The sequence below is a fragment of the Polypterus senegalus genome, chromosome 4 (genome assembly GCF_016835505.1).
Source record: "Polypterus senegalus isolate Bchr_013 chromosome 4, ASM1683550v1, whole genome shotgun sequence".
Classification (NCBI taxonomy): Eukaryota; Metazoa; Chordata; class Cladistia; order Polypteriformes; family Polypteridae; genus Polypterus; species Polypterus senegalus.
This window is the reverse complement of record NC_053157.1, coordinates 236,547,585-236,572,887: the sequence shown is the minus strand read 5'-3', so window position 1 is coordinate 236,572,887 and position 25,303 is coordinate 236,547,585. Positions and strand designations below refer to the sequence as shown.

At 45.6% G+C, this 25,303-nt stretch overlaps 2 protein-coding genes across 2 annotated transcripts in view; one reads left to right on the top strand and one right to left on the bottom strand.

Annotated features, from left to right (window-relative positions):
- Positions 1–3,835, bottom strand: part of LOC120528912 (zinc finger protein 420-like) — a 58,905-nt gene extending 55,070 nt beyond the window's left edge. The window contains exon 1 of the mRNA XM_039752988.1: positions 3,752–3,835. The gene's annotated coding sequence lies outside the window, so the exon portion shown is untranslated. The remainder of the gene's footprint in view (positions 1–3,751) is intronic.
- The window catches only part of LOC120528911 (zinc finger protein 708-like), a 47,906-nt gene continuing 26,417 nt past the window's right edge, over positions 3,815–25,303 (top strand). The window contains exons 1-3 of the mRNA XM_039752987.1: positions 3,815–3,912; positions 6,485–7,008; positions 11,571–12,208. Of these exons, the coding sequence (XP_039608921.1) occupies positions 6,621–7,008; positions 11,571–12,208 (1,026 nt within the window). The 5' untranslated portion in view covers positions 3,815–3,912; positions 6,485–6,620. The remainder of the gene's footprint in view (positions 3,913–6,484; positions 7,009–11,570; positions 12,209–25,303) is intronic.

Below are 25,303 nucleotides of genomic sequence, written 5' to 3'. Positions count from 1 at the left end.
CACGGCTGGGGGTTTAATCGCTCCGTTCAACTTGCGCCGTGTTACTCTGCACTCGTGTCATTTCTAGGACACCGCTATGACCCACACACTGCATGAGTAATCACCAGCATACAAGGCAAGGAGCAGCTGAGCCACAAGGACTTCTCTGCTGAACTAATGCGGCATGGAAAAATAAAACTGGGACCCACTGCAACGAGGGCACCAGCCCCGTTCTTATGACAAGTGAGACAATAAGACTGAAAAATAATGTGCCGCCATGCCTGTGCAAAGGGGGGGAGGGAGGTCAGAAATGTCCCGTTTGTGGAGAGAAGCCGCCTTAAGGCGTGCATGCGTGGCACCGAGAAACGATCCGCGTGCAAACATGTTAAACATACTTTCCTTAGGTTGGCTAAATAAAACTGCCATACTTTCTTTTTATTATTTGCAATCAACTTTTTATTAAGACAAGACAAATTGACAGAACGTAACGATAAACGGACACAGCATACAATCAGCCAAACGTTTCTAAGGTTTGCGCTTTGGTCTGAGAAACGGCTAGCGAAGGGAAACGCTTGTGTGATGCGAGTGTCTGCAGGGCTTTTGTTATTAGGTCTTTAATTATTAATTTTTGGGCAAAGCAGATTGGTGAATTCCAGCATGCCATGCATATTTATGACAGCAATTCAAATTAGGCTTAAAGAAAGGGGCACTGTGCTTAAGTTTGATCATCTTTTTACTAAACCATTAAAAACTTGTTTTTTTATTTTTTTTTTAAACATACTATGACCATTTGCATTCCTTTGTGCAACTTCACCCACAGGGAAAAAACACGTTAAAATAGCATTGTAATGGAAAAGGAACGTAGTCTCGGATAAGCAAATATCGGTGCAGCAGCCGCCATAGCCGTTATGAACTCGCCACACAGTCTCTAAAACCACTGTCACTCACCTGTGCCCCCCCACGGCCCTTTGTCTCTACAGTCAAATCCCATGCAAAGAAAACACCTACTTTATAAAAATACCTTACGAAGTTTGCATAAGGACACGCCCCCTTTTACCACATTGTTCCTGGTGAAACACATACCTTATGATATTTGCATAAGGACACACCCCCTCTTACAGCAATGTTCCTGGTGAACTGCATGCCTTATGATATTTGCATAAGGACACGCCCCCTTTTACTGGATTGCTCCTTTGCACAGGTTGAAATAAAATACTTCAACAAAGTGAGCAGAATTATTTTTCCCTGTGTGCTGAAGGTTTTTTTAGGTTATGGAAGCTGATTTTTGGTGGGTTGTGTTTGATAAGCTGGCACACCTGTATGGCACCAAACACCACAACAGCAAACAGCAAACTTTACTGGTGACAGATGGACTTCTAAACTTCTGAATATTCCAGAGAGCACCGTTGGGTCCGTACTCTGCAAGTGGAAAGAACATCAGTTCACCATAAACCGGCCATGGCCAGCTTTCTGCACGCCCATTTTACCGGATTGTTCCTGGTGAACCACATACCTTACAATATTTGCATCAAAAGGGCATGCCCATTTTTAACCGCATTGTTCCTGGTGAACCACATACCTTATGATATTTGCATAAAGACACGCCCCCTTTTACCGGATTGTTCCCGGTGAACCACATACCTTATGATATTTGCATAAAGACACGCCCCCTTTTACTGGATTGTTCCTGGTGAACCGCATACCTTACGATATTTGCATAAGGACACGCCCACTTTTAACTGCATTGTTATTGTGAACCACATACCTTATGATATTTACATAAGGGCACGCCCCCTTTTACAGGATTGCTCCTTTGCACAGGTTGAAATAAAATACTTCAACAAAGTGAGCAGAATTATTTTTCCCAGTGTGCTGAAGGTTTTTTTAGGTTATGGAAGCTGATTTTTGGTGGGTTGTGTTTGATAAGCTGGCACACCTGTATGGCACCAAACACCACAACAGCAAACTTTACTGGTAACAGATGGACTTCTAAACTTCTGAATATTCCAGAGAGCACCGTTGGGTCCATACTCCGCAAGTGGAAAGAACATCAGTTCACCATAAACCGGCCACGGCCAGCTTTCTGTCTAAAGATGAATCAGAATAGTCATCCAAGAACCGAGGACCACTCGCTGAGAGCTTCAGAAAGACTTGCAATTAGCAGATCCAGCTGTTTTAAAGAAAACAAGAAGTAATGCACTCCACTGCCATGGCCTCTATGCACACCGCTCACTACTCCACTGCTGAAGAAAAAGCATGTTGAACCTCCTTTAAAGTTTGCTGCACAACATTTGGACAAACCAGTGAAATAACTGGGAGAGCAGAGTCTGGTCAGAGAAGACCACAATGGAACTCTTTGGATGTCACTGCACACACCATGTTGGGAGGAGAAATGGCGCTGAACATCATCATCACCCCAGAAACACCACAGCAACAGTGAAGTCTGGAGGGGCGAACATCACTGTGTGTGTGCTGGCAGACTTCACAGAATTGAAGGAAGGAGGAATGTAGCGGGACATCCTGGATAAGAATCTGCTGCCATCTACCAGGATGCTGGACATTTCAGAAAGACAAGCCAAGGAAACTTTCAGTTGGTGTCAGTGAAATAATGAACATAAAGAATGGCCCAGTCAGTCAATCACCCGACTTGAATCCAATTGGAAAGAACTGAAGATCAGATTTCATAGAAGAGGCCCCCGGAACCTTCCAGATTTAAAGAAAGTTTGGGCCAAAACCCCACCTGATCAATGCGTGAGACTCATTTCTCCACACAGGAGGCATCTTGAAGCTGCCATCACCAACAAAGGCTTACCTACTGAGAATTAAATTTCAGTCAGCGTGTTCAATACCTGTGTCATTGCACTTTATTACACAGAACTTAATGTACGGACTCATTTGCTTTGATTTCTTTGTATGTGTGGAATACTTGGGTTGGTACCGACATCTGGTGAAAACGTCACGTCAACAGCCCTATTAGAAATATATTTAATGAGGAAACCGTTGACGCGTTCAATACTTATTTTCCTTGCTGTATAATAGCGCACTAACATTCAATGCGGACTTTTGGAAACAAACAAAATGCACCGGGATCGGCTAAAAAGCAATAGTTAATGTCTATTCGCAATGAAAAAGCACTTTTCCTTGCTCAAGAATGCAATGTATTAAGTGCATTGAGATGCCTGAAAGAACATCACAAATGTTTAGAATCTATAATATATATATATATATATATTTTTTTTTAAATGTGTAATGATTTCAAGTAGAAACGTGTTTGTTTAGTGGTATTTTTTGCATTCCATCCCCTGCCCTGATCCTTCTCTGATGATTATGTGACAAACAACGACGGGCTTTATGCGAGGGCGTGCATACTAAATCTGGTCACCCTAACAACAACACGTAAGTCAATGACCGATCAAAAAGTGGGGAGTTCACGACTGGCGAACTGCGAAGGGGGCGGCTGCGCGTGCACGCGATAATTCAGCATGCGAAACGGCGCGTACAGGCGGCTGCGCATTCACGCGTTAATTCAGCTCGAAAAAAGGACACGAGCAACAAGGGATCGATATACCAATGACGGCGCTGTGCCCGTGTGACCCTAAACACGAAAGACCAGCATCTAGGGAGTACCAAAACACAGTTAGAAAAGCCAAACGGCGACTGGAATCAACAGAAAACTCATGAAGGAGCAACTCAGGCAGAGTCGAGCAGCTCCTAAAATCTGGAGCGTGTGCCATAGCCCACCCTCCTCTATTCGCGTCTGACTTTGACTCACCTACCACTCTTTAGCTTGTTCTTGTGGTTTGAAAAAGTCCGAACTCGCGGAGAAGGAGCTGTGCGCGTGGAGAAGGGAAATCGGACGATTTTGAATATACGTCATCATCATGCGACGAGGGACACGTGACCTCGCACACTCGGCCGTGGTGTTATGCAAAGGTAAGGGGAAGAAGAAAGCAATGGGTAAAGAAAAGAGCGGCGGCGGAAAGAGTTGGTGACCATCGGGCGGGGGGTGGGAAGAGAGAACGAACGGGACACGTAGGGGTCAACGGCGATCAGGCTGCGCACGGTGTGCAAATTCTCGGGGTTCTCCGCGAAGCTCGCTTATTAAGCGGAGACATCGCTGGACTGGTGTCACTTCAGTAAACCGCTCCATCCAGTCGAGGCTCTGTCTGGCTTACGGTAACTCCAGATTCGGGCTGAGACGTTTCACCTTTGTGTGCACAGGCGTCATATTTCAACACCAATGAGAGCAGAAAAAGAAAGCATCTACCATACAAAGGGAGAGATGGGGACTAAACAGGTGCTGATTTTGGGATTGGCTTGGAAAGTAAAGGGCACGAAGTGCAAGCCATCACGCTGCAGTTTGATTTAACTGGCGTGAAACAGGAGAACATCTGACAGACTGAGATGTATACGAGCGGCAAACAACTGTAAAAACACAAACAGAACAGGCAGGCGGGGTTTGAAAATGCCGTTTACTTTACGTTATAATGCGCGGAGGTCTTCCTGGGGGTGGTTCACATTTTTTTTGACGCCTCCCAGTTTATGTCCCGCTTAATTTCACCTCACAAATGATGTATTCAGTAGCAACGGAAGTGGCGAGACGTGCATCGAACATCAAGTGCAAATGAAACAGAAGAACACACTCCAGAGTGGGAAAATGCAAACCCTTCGTTTGTTTTGACGTGACTTGACTATTCATTGATATTCCAAAGTGCTTTTTACACCTGAAAAATCTGCAGTTTCATCCATTTCTGCGGATGGGGTTGTTCTTATTAAAAATAATTAAAAAAAAAAAAATCAACGAAATGGCGCAAGACAAACGGACAGGCACGTGAAGGTCCGTTTAAAACACTAAACCTGTCCGCCGATCCTATGAATGATCTGCTGTTAACGCAGTCAGCCAGTCTGTGATAGTCCGTTATTCACGCATGCGTGCAGCTCTTTGACATTTGAGAAGCCTAAGGAACAGCATCAGGTGTGGCTGATATACAGTTATATGAAAAAGTTTACGTACCCCTCTTAATTCTTTGGATTTTTGTTTCTCATTGGCTGAGCTTTCTAAGTAGCAACTTCCTTTTAATATACAACATACCTTATGGACACAGTAGGATTTCAGCAGTGATATTAAGTTTATTGGATTAACAGAAAACATGCAATATGCATCATAACAAAATTAGACAGGTGCATAAATGTGGGCACCCCAACAGAGATATGACATCAATTCTCAGTGGAGCCTCCTTTTGCCTCTCGACGCTGTCCTCCTATAGCCTGTGATGAGTGTCTGGATTCTGGATGGAGGTATTTCTGACCATTCTTCATACAAGATCTCTCCAGTGCAGTTCAATTTGATGGCTGCCGAGCACATGGACAGCCTGCTTCAAATCATCCCATAGATTTTCGATGTTCGATATTCAAGTCAGGGGACTGTGACGGCCATTCCAGAACATTGTACTTCTCCCTCTGCATGAATGCCTTTGTAGATTTCAAACTGTGTTTTGGGTCATTGTCTTGTTGGACTATCCAACCCCTGCATAACTTCAACTTTGTGAAGAATTTGTTGATATTGGGTTGAATTCATCAGACGCTCGACTTTAACAAGGGCCCCAGTCCCTGAACTGGCCACACAGCCCCACAGCATGATTGGGACCTCCACCAAATTTGACAGGAGGTCGCAGGTGTTTTTCTTGGACTGTGGTGTTCTTCTTCCGCCATGCAAATCGCTTTTTGTTCTGACCAAATAACTCCATTTTTGTCTCATCAGTCCAAAGCACTTTGTTCCAAAATGAATCCGGCTTTGCATACAGCAAGCGACTCTGTTTGTGGCGTGAGTGCAGAAAGGGCTTCTTTCTCCTCACCCTGCCATACAGATGTGCTGAATTGTAGAACGATGTACAGATACACCATCTGCAGCGAGACGTTCTTGCAGGTCTTTGGAGGCGATCTGTGGGTTGTCTGTAACCATTCTCACAATCTTGCTTCTGTATTTTTCTTGGCCTGCCAGACCTGCTGGGTTGGCTTAACAGCAACTGTGCCTGTGGCCTTCCATTTCCTGATTCCATTAATTACAGTTGAAACTGACAGTTTAAACCTCTGAGATGGCTTTGTGTAGCCTTCCCCAAAACCAGGATATCAGAATGTGTTTTCTTTAGCACGGTTTGTTTCACTGTAACCGAGAGGTGGCATATCAGTACATCACAGGCTGAGTGTCTTTGAAACGGTGGTCGTAGTTCAGGTCAAACCCGGCCTTTAGATCCTTCACTGCTTCATTTGTGGCGTTTTCCACGTTGTTGACTTTGTCTGGTGGATCACCTGGACTTTCTGTCCATACCTAATAGATTGTAACCTCAATTCTGTCAAATAACTGTTTAGTTACCATGGTGCGTTTAGCAGCATTTCAAATTTTCACAAATCTTGACTTGCATGTATTTGGATAAAAACCCTGAAATGTGCTCAAGCTATTCTTGACGACTTTTGCAAAGTAACTCTGTCACGTTTGTATTCACAGAGTATAATGGCACCTCCTTCTCAGTTGATGTGGCGAGGACGTCTAATGGCCTCCTTGTGAGAAGGGAGTCTTGGAAAAGAAGAGCAGACGCTTGAGGGAGAGAAGAGTTTTTATATACCGGGGGAAAGGGGATGAAATGGATGAAAGAGTGGCCCACATTAAAGAAGAGGACTATGAGTGGGGCACACCAGAGGATTTGCCTGTGAAAGAGGAGGATTACGAAAGAAGAATTTCCGGCTGCAAAGTGGAGGAGAAGGATGCTGCTGACATTAAAGTCGAGGATTCTGAAGGTCTCTCCATTAGTCTCGAACTACGAAAGTGTGAAACTGGGAATGTTTTCAAGCTAGACGTTTGCGAGGAATCTCATTCCGCTTTACAGCCCTGGTTGTCTAATAAGGGACAACTGTATAGCCAGCAGAATTTGGTGGAAGGGAAAGCCGAGCTTCCGGAGTCTGCAGAAGCAATCAAGGAAGGAAACGGGTCAGAAGCGGAAGAGCAGCAGGTGTCCGGGAGTGCGGGAATACGTAAGTGATGGGATTAAACATGAAAGAAAGTGGCAACATTTAACACATTCTGCTTGTGGGTGTCTCTTAATCTCGGAGCAGGGAATACGCACAAACGGGGTGAATTTGTAGGGAGACCACTTGCTTGGCTGCTTGACGGCTGAAAATCGCTGACCTGACAAATGGTAAACTGAAAACAAAACTGGAAAGTTTCCAGCAGCGTCCATTCAACTAGTGAAGTTGATCCTGCAGGTGACCATTCGGTCCAGTTGCCCATTCACAGCTAGTGCGTCAGAGTCGGCTTTAAGAATCTGTTGTTTTCATTTTTATACTTAATATGGAGAGTAGCTGACCCCCGCGGCTGCACCCACGTAGTAATGAAATGGGACAGACTTGAAAAATCAATAGACGTTGGCACTGTAACGGATCGTGTTCAGGTATGACAGGTGAACGTCCCCCGCATGGGGAGAAAAGCACATGGCCGTGATATCTCCGGCAATCAGCAGCTACCCTCGAAAACACACAGAGCTCTGATCTCTCTCTCTCTCTCAAAAATGTCAAACGTTACTCCTTAACAATCTGTAGATGATAATGTCTACTGAACAAACAGGTAGTGCTAGCTAAGCGGAGGCGAGGTGCGCTCCAACATGTGGCGACAGGTACAGCGACTCGAACGGAGGGCCTGCGAGTGAATGAGGAAGGTCCCGCTGCGTGTCTCTCTGGTCCCGTTCTAATCCACCCCTCCATTTTCTTAACCTGTGGTCACTTGGGGTGTGCTTTTGAAATGGGGCACATATCAACCTGAGACTGCGGGCACAGTGGCATTCACATCTATTTGTTGGTTCCTGTCTGATGAACCAAGAAAAGGATACAATCAAAGTGAAGTGTATGAGATTATTGATGACGACTTTCAGAAAGCATTTGATGAGGTGCCACATGAGAGGGTGGGCATCAAACTCAAAGAAGTGACATTTGAGGGTGTGGTGGGTGGAATGGGCTCAGACACAGGAAGCAGAGGGTGATGATGTGAGGAACCAAATCAGAACTGGCCGATGTTAAGAGTGGTGACCAGCAGGGATCAGAGCTGGGGATGCTGCTATGTTTAATATATAGAAATGATTTAGATTGGAATATAAGGAACAAGCTGGTTAAGTTTGCAGATGATACCAAGATAGGTGGATTAGCAGATCATTTGGAATCTGTTATATCATTGCAGAAGGACTTGGATAGCATACAGGCTTGGGCAGATGAAATTTACTGTCCGTAAATGTAAAGAATTACAAATAGGAAGTAAAAATGTGAGGTTTGAATACATGATGGGTGGTTGGAAAATCGAGAGTCCACCTTAGGAGAAGGATTTAGGAGTCGTGGTGGACTCCACACTATTGTGTTCAGAAGCCTAACAGAGTGTCCGGTTATATAGCGCCTTGATGTGTGGAGTACAAGTCACAGGAGGTTCTGCTCAGGCTTTATAACATACTGGTGAGGCCTCATCTGGAGTCCTGTGTGTAGTTTGGGTTTCCAGGCTACTAAAAGGACATAACAGCACCAGAGAAGGTCCAGAGGAGAGCGAACAGGCTGATTCCAGGGCTACAGGGGTTGAAATTTAATGTCAGTAAATGTAAATAATTACACATAGGAAGTCAAAATGTGAGGTTTGAACACACAATGGGAGGTCTGAAAATCGAGAGTACACCTTAGGAGAAAGATTTAGGAGTCATAGTGAACTCCACACTATTGTGTTCAGAAGGCTAACAGAGTGTCAGGTTATATAGTGCCTTGATGTGTGGAGTACAAGTCACAGGAGGTTCTGCTCAAGCTTTATAACACACTGGTGAGGCCTCATCTGGAGTCCTGGGTGCAGTTTTGGTCTCCAGGCTACAAAAAGGACATAGCAGCACTAGAAAAGGTCCAGAGAGGAGCGACTAGGCTGATTAGAGGACTACAGGGGTTGAACAAAGAGGAATGACAGAAGGAGCTGAGCCTTAAGGAGTTTAAGAGGAGACCTGTTTAAAATTATAAAGGGAATGAGTGTAATGGATCGAGACGGTGACTTTAAAATGAGTTCATGAAGAACACGAGGACATAGTTGGAAACTTGTTAAGGGGAAGTTTTTCTTTACATTGAGAACCACAGACATTTGGAATAAATGACCAAGTAGTGTGGTGGACAGGAGGACTTTGGGGACCTTCAAAACTCGACTTGATGTTACTTTAGAACAGGGGTCCTCAATCACGGTCCAGGAGGGCCGCAGTGGCTACGGGTTTTCATTCCAGCCAGTGTCCAAATTAGAACTCAGTCCGTGCTGATTATGATAATTGGTGTTGAACTCTGTGCCTTGTTAATGCCTTTATTCATTGAAGGAAAATTTTAGTTACTTTGTAGATCAGAGGTCCTCAATTACAGTCCTGGACGTCTGCTATGGCTGAAGGTTTTCACTTTAACCAATTTCTTAATTAAAACCATTTTATTTACTACTAAAGCAATACGTTTTTTGGGGCTTAATTTTAGTTCCCTTGACTGTTACCATTCAGAAACCTTAATTACCTATTTTAGATTTTAGCAGCTGCATTTAAGTTTTAATTGTTGCCTGTTTTCTTAATCAGATGTTAGTTAATAATGGGATGCAGATAACCGGTAAACCAGCAGCTCTCCAGCCAATGTGCTTACCATGAAGTATCTGTGATAAAATAATGTTTAGAAATGAATGAGAGGGGAAATGGAAGGACCATTAAGTTTAAATCTATCCTGGTCCACAAAACACATGGATAATGTTCTCACAGAATTAAAATTGCTCTTGGATAAATGCAAGCATTAACAAGCTAAATAGTTCAATGATAAGTTTCATTATCAGCAAGTACTGCTTTCTAATTGGGAAACCAGTTGGGATGAAAAGCTGCAGCCACTGCGGCCCTCCAGGACTGTGACTGAGGACCCCTGCTTTAGAAGAATGAAGTGGATTGGACTGGCGAGCTTTGTTGGACTGAACGGCCTGTTCTCGTCCAGATTCTTCTCATGTTCAGTGTTAGAAAAAGTCCAGAGAAGAGCGACTAGGCTAATTCTGGGACTACAGGGGATGAATTATGAGGAAAGATTAAAAGACCTGGACCTTTACAGTTAACGGAAAAGAAGGTGAAGAGTTGACCTGATTGAAGTGTTTAAAACGAGTCCATGAAGAACACAGGGACACAATTGGAAGCTTGTGAAGGGTGAATTTAACACAAACAGCAGGAAGTTTTCCTTCACACAGAAAGTCACAGACAGTTGGAACAAGTGTGGTGGACAGGAGGACTTTGGGAGCCTTCAAAACTCGACTTGATGCCATTCTGATGGAATTAAGTGGACATACTTCTAATGCTCTGATGTTCAAAACTTTGACACACCAGGTGGTGATTAGCACAGAAGACACCTTTTTAAAGAAAGAAAAAAACAAATTATAATACACACACATACACTTACTTTATGAATCACTCTGAAGCAACTAGTAAAGAATCTGTAAACTTCTCCAAACCTTGATGTTCCAAATAATTTTTCATGCCAGTCCTGGAAATAATTTCTGTTTACCACCCAGCACTGAGAACCCTGACATTATGTACAATAGTTTGGAATTCGTCTGCTGTGGTTCACTCAGCTTCCCCTGTAATTCGTTGCAGCTGCCACCTCACAGGTTTAGAGGATTCTTATAAATTTTTTCAGCACGCTAAGAAGTTGAAACTGGAAGAGCACTGGTTAGAAAACTGACATAAGAAGAATGGGCAGCAGACGGTGCCCAAATGTGGTAACTGATCCCCTGACCCTTAAGCTGCACTCCATGGCACCTCAGAGTTGTACCACATTTACTGATTTGGCTGATGCCTTTACAACATTTATGATACAGTTGGTTCCATTTCTTTTTGGTTTTCCAATCGGAGCGCAGGCAGGTCAGGGTCACAGAATGGTGTCAGTAGTGGGATTTGAACCCACAACCTCAGGGTTTAAAGTCCAGAGCCTTAACCGCTACACCGCCCTGCCTGCTATATACTACTGTGAAGTGGACTTGCATAGCACTGTGTCCTTCAGTAAATGTGTCTTCATATCCCATAGCATTCACATTCTGTAACTTTTCTAGGATTTTCTCAGCCTTATGTTTCCCTCTTAATGAAGAAGAAGACATTCCTTAGTACAAAATCCAAGTCTTATTGCACTAACAGAAGTTTGCGCTTAAAGATGCGTAAGAAAAATACGCAATTTATTTCCTGCCTTTTTTACACACAGCTGTGACATCTGATAAAAATGACCAATCACAAACAGTGGGGAAGTTCCGAAGTTCTGCTATCCAATGGTAATGAGCCTTTCACTGTAGGGTGGGGTCTTTGATTAAAGCAGATTAACTCCGCTGTGACACGCACCTCAACTCCGTGTATACGTGTGCAGATTTTACTAGTGAAAGAGAGCAGACAACATGAAAACGTCTGACTTCCGTAAAAGAAGCCACTTTTGTGTATGTAAAAATGCCATTCTTGCTTTGGATTGACTTGTGAGTTTATCGCCGTCACGTAAAATGTATTTCAAAAGATTTAACTAAACTGTTTGTGTTATTACAGGTTTCCAGGAGAATGGCAGCTTCTCCACGCCTTCATTTGCTCCGATCCCTCTCCAGTGCAGAGTGCAACATCAACAGGAAAATGAGAAGACGAAGAAGTCAACAAGAGGATCAGAAAATGTGACCGCAGCCTCTTTACAGTGCAGTTCTCTTACTGCTGCCCCCCAAGCACAGGTAGAAGCCGTCAACACTGAACAACAACAAATGCAGAAGCCTGTCGGAATTCAACCTGGACAGAAACCTTACTGTTGCACTGAATGTGGCAAGCGATTTTCACACAGCAGTAATTTTAATACACATAAGAGAAGTCACACTGGAGAGAAACCTTACTGTTGCTCTGAATGTGGAAAACGATTTTCACACAGCAGTAATCTTCATAATCATAAAAGAATCCATACTGGAGAGAAGCCTTATGCTTGTTCTGAGTGTGGCAAATGCTTCTCACAAGTAAGCCACCTACAGGCCCACACGAGAATCCACACTGGAGAAAAACCGTACAACTGTTCTGAGTGTGGCAAGCGGTTCTCACAAGTAAGCAACCTTCAGGCCCACGCAAGAACCCACAATGGAGTAAAATGTCCTGCTCTTCTGAATGTGGCAAACGATTCACCAAAAGTAGCGCTGTTAAGCAACACACACAACTAAACCCAGGAGTGAGGTTCACTCTTACCTTGGCAGGGTTCACATCAAGAAAAGTTGGAGAAAGTAACCCCAAGAGAAGCCATCTGACAGTACAGGATGTGGGAAAACTCTTTTATAAAAATAAGAGTTGCTGCTTTTTGTGAATTGGGGTCAGAAGAAGATGATGATGATGATGATGGTGGTGGTAATGATTATTTTGATGAAAACTTCGTGGAAAAAAACAAGGGCTTTTGGGGGGTCCCAAGAACACATTGGAGGAGGAGGTGAAGCGTCATGCTGTCATAACATCTAAAGTATTCTTACTGAGGGAACCTTTGGAAGTAGCCAGCCACAGCTCTGGATGTTGAAATGTGGTGCCCTACTCCTGAGGTTTTGCCAGGAGGGCATTACAGGCCAGTTTCTCCAGTGCAAGCCTTTTTTATGTCACTGCAAGCAATGCCTCATTGGGCATTTTGGACTTGGACTGGTGCTGGGTCTCAGGCCCACAGGACAGATGTCACCAGTTTGTCCTCTAGCGGTACTCAACGTTAGAAGAGGAGAAATAAAAACACTGCTGTGCTGTAAGGGCTGGAGCTCACCGAGAAATTCTGCCACCCCCTTCCTCGTGGAGCCCAACACCCACTACGTCTCCTCCTCACTTCACTCTTCAATTATCAAATGGACAGACAAAAAGAGAAAGTTTGGGCCAAATCACCCCCATGTCCATAGGCTGAATGCCCACTTGGCCAAACTGCCCTGGCATTGGAGCTTCTCCTGTATTGGCTGGAGCACGCCATGTCCTTCCATCTGCTCAAACAGTCTGCCCTGCCTCAAAGTGGGAGGTCCACAGCTGGAACTACTTTGCCAAGAAGTCTGTCTCTGCCTTCTATGCCCATGTGGCCAGCACTGTGTCTGTGTCCTGTCCCTCGACTTCACTATTTGCCACTGAATGCTCATTGCCACAAGCTATGCGCAGCAGTGCTCCATTAGTTTCACATCTTGCTGTGTGAATTTATTGAGTGCTGGTGAGGATGCACCCAAATAGACATCTTCAGAGCTGGTGTTGCCACCAGGAGGGTGCAACCCAGTTTTCAGGAGAGAAACTTACCCCATCATTCTCCTATTTGCACCCGAGACCCCAATTACACCCATGCCAATCCATTGTGGTGCCTACAGTATTTATTCTGTGAAACGTTGCCATGCTATGTTACAATTCACTCACTAGGTTGTGAAGAGCCACGTAGCCGTGGAACTCCTGTGCTGCTCCCAAGCTCAAATTCAGTAGTGGATTTCACTCTGCCATCTCTGTGCCAGCCATGTGGTCAGTGACAATGACCCCAACCCGCTCTCAGCCAATAGTACTCCCATGGCATGCATCTCCCCCGCCCTCAGCCTTGTAATGCAGACATTCTTGACGACGTGCCACTTGACCACGTGATGGTTCCGGCCAGGATTGGGTGTGCCAACTTCTGCAAGTCCCCACTCCCTCCAGTCTGCAAAGGTGACATGCTTTATAGGGGGACAGACAGATGTGCGATCAGCCCAGCCACCGGCATTCCACTTTAGGTATGCTTGACCACCTCTATGAACGATTTAAGGCAGTCAGTGGCAACCGGCTTGAGCAGGGCGACTGGGTGGGCGTTGAGAGCTGCTTTACTCACAAAAAATGGCAGCTGATGATGGAGGTGTGTGGCGTGCGAGCAAATGTTAAAGAAAAAAAGTGTTTCTGTAAATACCAAATAGTTTTGAGTTGTCATTACAAATTGAATTCAAAATGGATGTCCTTCATTGCAGCTGGCAAGTGGATCCATGCCATGGGACCTGCAGAAGTCTCTGTATAGCAGGACTGGTTAGTCTTAAGAGAACGGCCCCTTTTATCATGCAGGTTCATTTGCATATCACAGTGAAGAAGCATTTTGATTACACCAATCAGCACACAGATGAACAGCACGTTCCTTAAACCTCCCCAGGCCACAAACTCTTCTTCATCTTCTTCTTCTTCTTTTGGCTGCCCCCATTAGGGTTTGCCACAGCAGATCATCCATCTCCATATCTTCCTGTCCTGTCACATCCATAAACCTTCTCTTAGGCCTTCCTCTTCTCCTCTTGCCTGGCAGCTCTATCCTTGGCACCCTTCACTCAATATGCCCATCATCTCTCCTCTCCACATGTCCAAACCAACACAATCTCGCCTCTCTGACTTTGTCTCCCAACCGTTCCACCTGAGCTGACCCTCTAATGTCCTCATTTCTAATCCTGTCCATCCTCACCACACCTAATGCAAATCTTAGCATCTTTAGCTCTGCCACCTCCAGCTCTGTCTCCTGTGCCACCATCTCCAGCCCATATAACATAGCTGGTCTCACTACTGTCCTGTAGACCTTCCCTTTGACTCTTGCTGATACCTGTCTGTCACAAATCACTCCTGACACTCTTCTCCACCCACTCCACTCTGCCTGCACTCTCTTCTTCACCTCTCTTCCACAGTCCCCATTACTATGTACTGTTGATCCCAAATATTTAAACTCCTCCACCTTCTCCAACTCTACTCCCCTCATCCTCACCATTTCACTGACCTCCCTCTCATTCACACACATGTATTCTGTCTTGGTGGTCCTACTGATCTTCATTCCTCTCCTCTCATAACTCCACCTCTCCAGGGTCTCCTCATCACTGCTCCCTACTATCGCTACAGATCACAGTGTCATCAGCAAACATCACAGTCCACGGGGACTCCTGTCTCATCTCATCTGCCAGCCTGTCCATCACCATTGCTATTAAGAAAGGGCTCAGAGCTGATCCCTGATGTAATCCCACCTCCGTCACTCCTACCTCAGACCTCACCACGGTCACACTTCCCTCGTACATATCCTGTACAACTCTTATGTACTTCTCTGCCACTCCCGACTTCCTCATACAACACCACAGCTCCTCTCAGTCACCATGTCATTTGCTTTCTCCAGGTCCACAAAGACACAATGCAACTCCTTCTGGCCTTCTCTCTAAACTTCTCCATCAACACCCTCAGAGCAAACATCTCATCTGTGGTGCTCTTTCCCGACATGAAACCATCCTGCTGTTACTACCACAAACCATTACAGGTCTCAAAATGTCTGATCATTAAAAGCAATCGGTAAGAATTCTTACACAAACACAATATTGCCAAAAGTATTGGGGACCCCCCTCCAAATCATTGAATTCCGGTGTTCCAGTCACTTCCATGGCCACAGGTGTATCACATCGAGCCCCTCGGCATGCAGACTGCTGGCTTCTATCAACATTTGCGACAGAACGGGCCACTCTCAGGAGTTCAGTGAATTCAAGTTGGTACCATGAGAGGATGCCACCTGTGCAAGAAGTCCATTTGTGAAATGTCCTCGCTACTGAATATTCAACTGTCCGTGGTGTTAGAACAAAGTGGAAGTGATTGGGAACAACAGCAACTCAGCCATGAAGTGGTAGCCAACAGAGCGAGGACAGCGCACGCTGAGGTGGGTAGAAGTCGCCAACTTTCTGCAGAGTCGATAGCTACAGACCTCCAAAAGCTCAAGAACAGTGCAGCATAGAGAACTTCATGGAGTGACTGGGTCTCCACGGCCGAGCAGCTGCAGCCAAGCCTGACATCACCAAGTGCAATGCAAAGCATCAGATTGCAGAGGAGTAAAGCCCACCAGACGGCACTGGACTCGAGAGCAGGGCAGACGTGGAGTGACGAATCACGCAATCCGATGGGCGAGTCTGGACTGGAGAACGGGACTCGCCTGAGCGCATTGTGCCAAGTGGAAAGTCTGGTGTGGGGGGGATTATGGTGTGGGCACCCTTAGTATCAGTGAAAGGAACACTTAATGCTTCAGCATACAGCGCCATTTTGAACAATTTCAGTTTGGGGATGGCAACACGACTGGGCGCACACACACACACACTAGTGGACAAAGTAATGGCTGTAAAGAAATGGAGGAGCGGGTTTGGTGTGGAGAAGAGCCCCTGACCTCAACCCGACAGAACACCTCTGGGAGACGGCGAGCGAGCCAGGCCTTCGCGTCCAACGTCAGTGCCTGACCTCACAAAGGCTCTCCTGGTCACCAACTCCCATCAACACACTTGTGGGAAAGAAGAGCTGAAGCTGTTAGAGCTGCCAAGGGTGGGCCGACTCCTTATTAAAGCCTATGGGATGGCATTAAAGTTCTTGTGTTTGGAATGGCAGGCGTCCCAATACTTTTGGCAATAGAGTGTATGAAGAGAACAAAATAAAACATTAAATCTCATCGTTAATTTAAATGTCCACTTTTTTTGCTCTTTAGAACAACTAACTAGTTGAGATTTATGGCCACTTATATGTATGAGGCCTCCCGCAATATTTCAAGATTGTGTTTGCTGCAATAAACCCACAATTCGATTAAAAGCAGTACTGGGATAGGGTGTCTTCTTTCAAATAAATCCTACGTTTCCATGTTGTCTGCTCTCTTTTCTTAGTAAAACATGCGAATCACACTTGTGTATGCCGAATCGAGCCGCACCTCACAGATGAGTGAATTGCTTTGATCTAACACCCCGCCCACATCAAGCCACATGCTCTGAAAGGCCAATCGGATAAGCTGAGGTTCAGGGCATTGCGGTGGTGTATGCTTATCTCTGATTACAGGTCACAGCCGTACATAAAAGGGCAGTGAACAGACTGTGTGTGTGGCAGCTCATCTCTCTGCACCGCTATGCACAAAACTTCTCTGTCACAGTGAAATGGGGAATGTTGGGTTGAAGGGCAATAAGACTTGATGTTTCTAAAAGGTGTGGCCTGCAGGGGACGCTTCAGTTCCAAACCTGACCTAAGCAGAAGCAAATACGAGTCCAGCACAACACCTAGGCTTTTATTCAGCCGTGGGAAACTCTTCCCAATAGTTTCCCTCCTGCACAGTACAGTAAGCACCAATAAGCACAAGACTATGCAGTGCTAAACAGTACTTTCTCTTCACTCCCCGTCTCTCTCTTCTTCTGTCTTCCTCAGTCCGCCTCCACTCCTCTTCCAACAAGCTTTGTCCTCCTACCTCCCAACTCTGGCTCTTGGAGGGCAAGCAGCTGGCTACTTTTATCCTGAATACCTCCGGTGGCCCGTTAGCATGAGGCCGAAGCCCAACAAAGTAGAGCACTGTAGCGCCCGCAGCACCCCCTGGTGGCTCCCCCTAGAACTCTACAGGACTGAGCCTCCAAACTCCAAGTCCCGTGAAGCCCTGTGGGAATCCGCGGTGCTGCAGCACTCCAGTGGGGGGTTTTAGCGGTCAGCGGCAGATAATGCCCTTTGCACGCTCTCTCTCCTCAAGTCGTTCATCTACAGAGGCGTCTTGGCAGGATAAGGGCATCGGCCGTCCTTCGCAAAGATTAATGTCTTCCTCTTTCTGTGGATGATTTTGAAAAACTCATTCATTGTATTTGTCTCTTCTCGGCTTGACTGTTGCCACTCATTCCACACAGGAGTTAATCGGTCATCTGCTGCTCACCTGACTGCTGCTGCCAGGCTACAAGCAGACATAGAAAAACAGAATTGCATCACACCCACCCTAGCATCCCTACACTGGCTTCCTGTTCATTACCGGACTTGAGTTTCAAATTTGACTGTTTGCTTTTAAATCCCAGAATGGTTTAGCTCCCCTTTGTATCTTACTAAACTCTTACTCATGCAAATTTACTCTTCTCCAATGTCACCAAGGTCCTCTGACCTCTGAGTTCTGGACTGAAGCTTAGAGGGGACTGGGCTTTTGCAGTAGCTGCCCCTAAGCTATGGAATGGTCGCCATTTTTATATGAGGTCAGCAGCAACTTTTAAATGCTGCCTGAAAAACAGTCTTTTTGTTTTAGCTTTTTAAACTTGTATGTACTTATTTTGGGCATATTTATTTATTGGCCATTATATACTGCTCAAAAGAATTAAAGGAACACTTTTTAATGAGAGTATAGCATAAAGTCAATGAAACTTATGGGATATAAATCTGGTCAGTTAAGTAGCAGAGGGGGTTGTTAATCAGTTTCAGCTGCTGTGGTGTTAATGAAATTAACAACAGATGCACTAGAGGGGCAACAATGAGATGACCCCCAAAACAGGAATGAAGGGTTTAACAGGTGGAGGCCACTGACATTTTTCCCTCCTCATCTTTTCTGACTGTTTCTTCACTAGTTTTGCATTTGGCTACAGTCAGTGTCACTACTGGTAGCATGAGGCGATACCTGGACCCTACAGAGGTTGCACAGGTAGTCCAACTTCTCCAGGATGGCACATCAATACGTGTCATTGCCAGAAGGTTTGCTGTGTCTCCCTGCACAGTCTCAAGGGCATGGAGGAGATTCTAGGAGACAAGCAGTTACTCTAGGAGAGCTGGAGAGGGCCATAGAAGGTCCATAACCCATCAGCAGGACCAGTATCTGCTCCTTTGGGCAAGGAGGAACAGGATGAGCACTGCCAGAGCCCTACAAAATGACCTCCAGCAGGCCACTGGTGTGAATGTCTCTGACCAAACAACCAGAAAGACTTCATGAGGGTGACCCAAGGGCCCCATGTCCTCTAATGGGCCCTGAGCTCACTGCCCAGCAGCATGCAGCTCGATTGGCATTCGCCATAGAATACCAGAATTGGCAGATGCACCACTGGTGCCCTGTGCTTTTACAGATGAGAGCAGGTTCACCCTGAGCACGTGACAGAAGTGAAAGGGTCTGGAGAAGCCATGGAGAACATTATGCTGCCTGTAACATCATTCAGCATGAGCAGTTTGGTGGTGGGTTAATGATTGTCTGGGGAGGCATATCCATGGAGGGTCACACAGACCGCTACAGGCTTGACAAAGGCACCTTGGCTGCCATTAGGTATCAGGATGAAATCCTTGGACCCATTGTCAGACCCTATGCTGGTACAGTGGCTCCTGGTGCACGACAATTCCTGGCCTCATGTGGTGAGAGTATGCAGGCAGTTCCTGGAGGATGAAGGAATTGATACCATTGACTGGCCACCACACTTTCCTGACCTAAATCCAATAGAACACCTCTGGGACATTATGTTTTGGTCCATCCAATGCCACCAGGTTGCACCTCAGACTGGAGGAGGAGCTCAGTGATGCCCTGGTCCAGATCTGGGAGGAGATCCCCCACAACACCATCTGTCATCTCATTAGAAGCATGCACCGATGTTGTCAGGCATGTATACAAGAACACAGGGGCCATACAAAGTGCTGCGTACAATTTGGAGTTGCTGCAATTCAATTTGGGCAAAATGGACTAGCCTGCCACTTAATTTTTTCACTCTGATTTTTGGGGCGTCTTTGAATTCAGGGCTCTGTAGGTTGATCATTTTCATTTCCATCAAACGATGTGGCATCCTTTCGTTCCTAACACATTACCCAGTCTATATCAGTATAGATATCCAGGAGGATTTCTTGTTCCCATTGAGATCTGATGTGTTTTCAAAGTGTTCCTTTAATTTTTTGAGCAGTTTATATTTTGTCACACACATGCACATGGAAGGCAGCTGAAAGGCTCACAAAGCGATAACAATTCTATGCCAGACTAAGGAGATGGCAGAGTCCACTGATCCTTCCTCTTTTTCATCCAGACCAACCCACGTGAAATTTCACCTGGAATCGATGGCGTCGCTTCCTGTCCCTGCCCCGATGGCATCACAACCCTGCTTGGCTTTAAAACCGCCATGTTTGCCTGTGTGTATGGGGCTGTGTTGGAGACCTTTACCATTTTGAACCCCAACTTCTGTTTTGGAAGCCTATCTCAAGAATACAGGCGGTTGCCCCCAAACCTTTCCCTGTGTGGTGTGGAATCCTTTAACATTATATATAATATATATGCTCAAATATATTTATTAAATATGCTCAAAAATGAAAGGCACCCATTTGAATGAGAGTGTAACATCAAGTCAGTGACACTTGTGGGCTATTGATCTGGTCAGTTAAGCAGCAGAGGGCTTGTTCATCAGTTTCAGCTGCTTTGGTGCACTAGAGGGGCAACAATAAGATGACCCCAGAACAGGAATGAATGGGTTAATAGGTGGAGGGGCACTGACATTTTCCCTCCTCATCTGTTTTGTCACTCATTTTGCATTTGGCTATGGTCAGTGTCACTACTGGTAGCATGAGGCCATACCTGGACCCTACAGAGCTGGCACAGGTAGTGCAACTTCTCCAGGATGGCTCATCAATACGTGGCATTGCCAGAAGTTCTGCTGTGTCTCCCAGCACAGTCTCAAGGGCATGGAGGAGATTCCAGGACACAGGCAGGCAGTTAGTCCAGCAGAGCTGGGCAGGGCCCCTCATAGAAGGTCCTTAACCCATCAGCAGGACTGACCACTATCTGCTCCTTTGGCCAAGTGGGAACAGGATGAGCACTGGCAGAGCCTACAAAATGACCTCCAGCAGGCAGGCAGGCAGGCAGGCCACTGAACAATCCAAACAATCAGAAACAGACTTCATGAGGGTGGCCTGAGGGCCCGACGTCCTCTAGTGGGCACCGTGGAGCTCGATTGGCATTTGCCATAGAATACCAGAATTGGCAGGTCCACCTCTGGTGGCGCCCTGTGCTTTTCACAGATGAGGTTCACCCTGAGCACATGTGACAGGCGTGAAGCGGTCTGGAGAAGCCGTGGAGAACGTTATGCTGCCTGTGACATCGCTCAGCATGAAGGGTCTGGTGGTAAGTCATTGATGGTATATCTGGGAAGGGGGCATATCCATGGAGGGTCACACAGACCACTACAGGCTTGACAAAGGCACCTTGACTGCTATTAGGTATCGGGATGAAATCCTTGGACCACTCATTGTCACACCCTATGCTAGTTTCTCCTGGTGCACAACAATACCTGGCCTCATGTGTTTGCGAGAGTATGAAGGAATTAAAACCATTGAATGACCAACCTCCCCCCACTTTCACTCGTCTGACCTCATTCCAATAGAACACCTCTGGGTGGGACATTATGTTTGAGTCCATCCAACGCCTCATACTGTCCAGGAGCTCATTGATGCCCTGGTTCAGATCTGGGAAGAGATCTCACAGGACACCATTTGTTGTCTTATTAGGACTTTGTCAGACATTGTGTGTGTGTGTGTCATACAAACTACTGAGTACAATTTGGAGTTGCTGCAATGAAATTTTGGCAAAATGAACTCACCTGCCTGCTGCATCATTTGTCCCCTTTGATTTTTAGGTGTATTTGAATTCAGCCCTCTCTCTCTTTTTCGGTTCATTATTTTCATTTCCGTCCTTTCATTCCTCACACATCACCACATCAGTCCATAGCAGTAGAAAGAGATAGCATTGAGATCTGATGGGTTTTTAAAGTGGTCCTTTCATTTTTTTGTGCAGTTTATATAGAAGCAAAGTTCTGTGAGACAGTTTGCATATTTGTAGCTAGATAGCCACAAAGGCAGAAAATGAGTCACGTATCTTAAGATAGTTGTTTATTCCTCAGCTTTCGACAACCGGCCAGGTGTCATCATCAAAGAAAAATAAATAGACATACAAACATACAGGAATCAAAGGCGTTATACAGCAGCTGAAGGGTGGAATGGGTGGTGGTTGTTGGGGGATTAATAAGGTGGGGGTCAGAATGTGCTGGTCATAAAGTCTTTTCCCTTTGAATATATATATATATATATATATATATATATATATATATATATATATATATATATATATATATATATATATATATATATTGTGGACTGGGACCCGGACACAGGCAGACAGACAACATAGTTCCACCACACACTGTTTATTTACACTACTATTTACACAAATTACGTGCACTCACAACCCCAGTGCCTCCAGCACCGATTCCCCCAATGTCCAGGCCACACTCTTCCAGTCACTGTGCCTCTCTTTCAACCACCTCCCATCCTCTCCCGAGCTCTGTTCTCTTCCACCCGACATCCACCGCTGACTGGAGGGAGGCGGCCCCTATAAATGGGAACCCGGATGGGCTCCAGCTGCTTCCTGGCAATCAGTCCTGGCCACACCCCAGTGTGGCGGAAGTGCCGGCTGCGCACCCGGAAGCCGTCCGGGGGTCCCTGTCGTCATCTCCCAGCACTTCCTGGTGTGGCGGAAGTGCTGGGCTCCAGGCACCAGGGTGCCGCCTGGCGGTGGCCACGGGCCCCTACAGGGTTGGGCTTCCAAGCCCCATACCCGTGGCCCCCAATACAACCAGCGCGATCGCCCCCTTTCGGTTTGGAGGAGGCACAATCCCTCCTCTGGTCCTCCTGGGCGTCCCGGCCGGTCTACAGCCCCGACTAGGTCCTACATGGGATACTCCGGCATCGGGGCACCGCCTGGCGATGGCCACGGGTCCCTACAGGGCTGGGCTTCCAAGCCCTGTACCCGAGGCCCCCAACATAACCAGGACGGATGCCCCCTCACGGTCTGGAGGAGGCACAAGTCAAAGTCAAAGTGAACTTGATTGTCATCTCAACCATATACAAGTATACAGATAGACGAAATTGCGAAGCTCAGGGTCCACAGTGTAACAACATGATGTGCAAATAGTAAATTAAAAATAGAATTAAAATTTAAAATTAAAACACAAACAAGATAAGACATTGTGCAAAGATAGGACAAAGATGTAGCAGCAACATTGATGTGTAAGATATGTAATATAATAAATAATAGATCTAGATAATACAGAAATGATCCGTGTACGATGATAGTTGTTTAAGACGTGTAAACAATGACAGGTCAGAATGTTTCACAGCAGAAGGATATCAGGAGTGTCCAAATCCTTAAAGGTCAGTATGAGATCTTCAGTTCTTCTCTACCTGCACACTCATCTTTGCAGGACAGTGGTTTTCATGTATAAAAGTTCTGTTTTTAGAGGTGGTGGTTGAGGCCGTGTGAAAGGTCCCAGGGGGCAGCCTGGTGTTAAGGAGTCTGACAGCTTGGGGGTAAAAACTCTCCTGCAGCCTGGCAGATCTGGCTCTGATGCTGCAGTATCTTCTCTTGGATGGCAGAAGTGTGAAAAGTCCATGTGAGGGGTGTAAGGGGTCCTGCACAATGCTGCAGGCCTTGCGGACACTGCTTTTGTAAAATATGTCCTGTAGTGAAGGGAGAGGCACCCCAATGATGTTCTCTGCTGTCTTCACTTATATATAAGTTATCTACACTCTGCCTGTAGACTTTATGTTAATCAATTTTCAGAAAAGACAAATCTGTCATTTTTCGACATCATCTCCCTGCTTTTCAATACACTTTGTCCATCCGTCAACAAGCTTTCATATTCCTTCATTAAAAAAGACGTTTTAGGCTGAGCTGCAAGCCATGAATGCACCGCTGTCTTCCCCTCTTCATCACACGTGAATCTTTGTCCTCGTTGGGCTTCTTTCATGGGACCAAACAGGTGATAGCCCAATAGGGTGAGATCAGGACTATAGGGATGATGATGATGATGCTGCAGCACCTCACAACAACAAAGTGTCAGCAGCAGTGTGCAGACGTGTTGTCATGCAAGAACACAACAGCATTGGATAACAGCCCTTAGCGTTTTGTCCAAAGTTTCGGCTTTAGCTCTTCAGTGAGCATCTCCCTGTAACAGGCATGGTTGATTGTTGAACCTTTTCTCCTGATAATGTTTCCAATATTGGCCCTTGAGAATCCCAGAAAACTGTCATCCTCCAATTTTCCAGTTGATGGTCGGCTTTTGATCTTTTTCTTGGTCATCGACTGAGGAGGTCTCCATTCCATACTCTGTTGTTGACTTGCAGGTGATGAATCCATGTCTCATCACCAGTCATGATTCCTTTTAAGAAACTTTGTTAGCGTATCGGTCCAAATGTTGTTTGCAGATATCCAAACACTTCTAATTTTGCCCTTCTGGGAGTCGTTTCTGTACCCATCTCACTTTTTGACACCAGAGTCTGTCATGGATAAGATAGATAGATAGATAGATAGATAGATAGATAGATAGATAGATAGATAGATAGATACAGTGGTGTGAAAAACTATTTGCCCCCTTCCTGATTTCTTATATTAGGATTTGCTGGTGTGTTTTGGGTCATTGTCCTGTTGCAGCACCCAAGATCGCTTCAGCTTGAGTTGACGAACAGATGGCCGGACATTCTCCTTCAGTATTTTTGGTAGCCAGTAGAATTCATGGTTCCATCTATCACAGCAAGCCTTCCAGGTCCTGAAGCAGCAAAACAACCCCAGACCATCACACTACCACCATCATATTTTACTGTTGGTATGATGTTCTTTTTCTCAAATGCTGTGTTCCTTTTATGCCAGATGTAACGGGACATTTGCCTTCCAAAAAGTTCAACTTTTGTCTCATCAGACCACAAGGAATTTTCCCAAAAGTCTTGGCAATCATTGAGATGTTTCTTAGCAAAATTGAGACGAGCCCTAATGTTCTTTATGCTTAACAGTGGTTTGCGTCTTGAAATCTGCCATGCAGGCCGTTTTGCCCAGTCTCTTTCTTATGGTGGAGTCGTGAACACTGACCTTAATTGAGGCAAGTGAGGCCTGCAGTTCTTTAGACGTTGTCCTGGGGTCTTTTGTGACCTCTCGGATGAGTCGTCTCTGCGCTCTTGGGGTAATTTTTGGTCGGCCGGCCACTCCTGGGAAGGTTCACCACTGTTCCATGTTTTTGCCATTTGTGGATAATGGCTCTCACTGTGGTTCGCTGGAGTCCCAAAGCTTTAGAAATGGCTTTATAACCTTTACCAGACTGATAGATCTCAATTACTTCTGTTCTCATTTGTTCCTGAATTTCTTTGGATCTTGGCATGATGTCTAGCTTTTGAGGTGCTTTTGGTCTACTTCTCTGTGTCAGGCAGCTGCTATTGAAGTGATTTCTTGATTGAAACAGGTGTGGCAGTAATCAGGCCTGGGGTGGCTACGGAAATTGAACTCAGGTGTGATACACCACAGTTAGGTTATTTTTGAACAAGGGGCAATTACTTTTTCACACAGTGCCATAAAGGTTTGGATTTTTTCTCCCTAAATAATAAAACCATTTATTAAAAACTGCATTTTGTGTTTACTTGTGTTATATTTGACTAATGGTTAAATGTGTTTGATGATCAGAAACATTTTGTGTGATAAACATGCAAAAGAATAAGAAATCAGGAAGGGGGCAAAT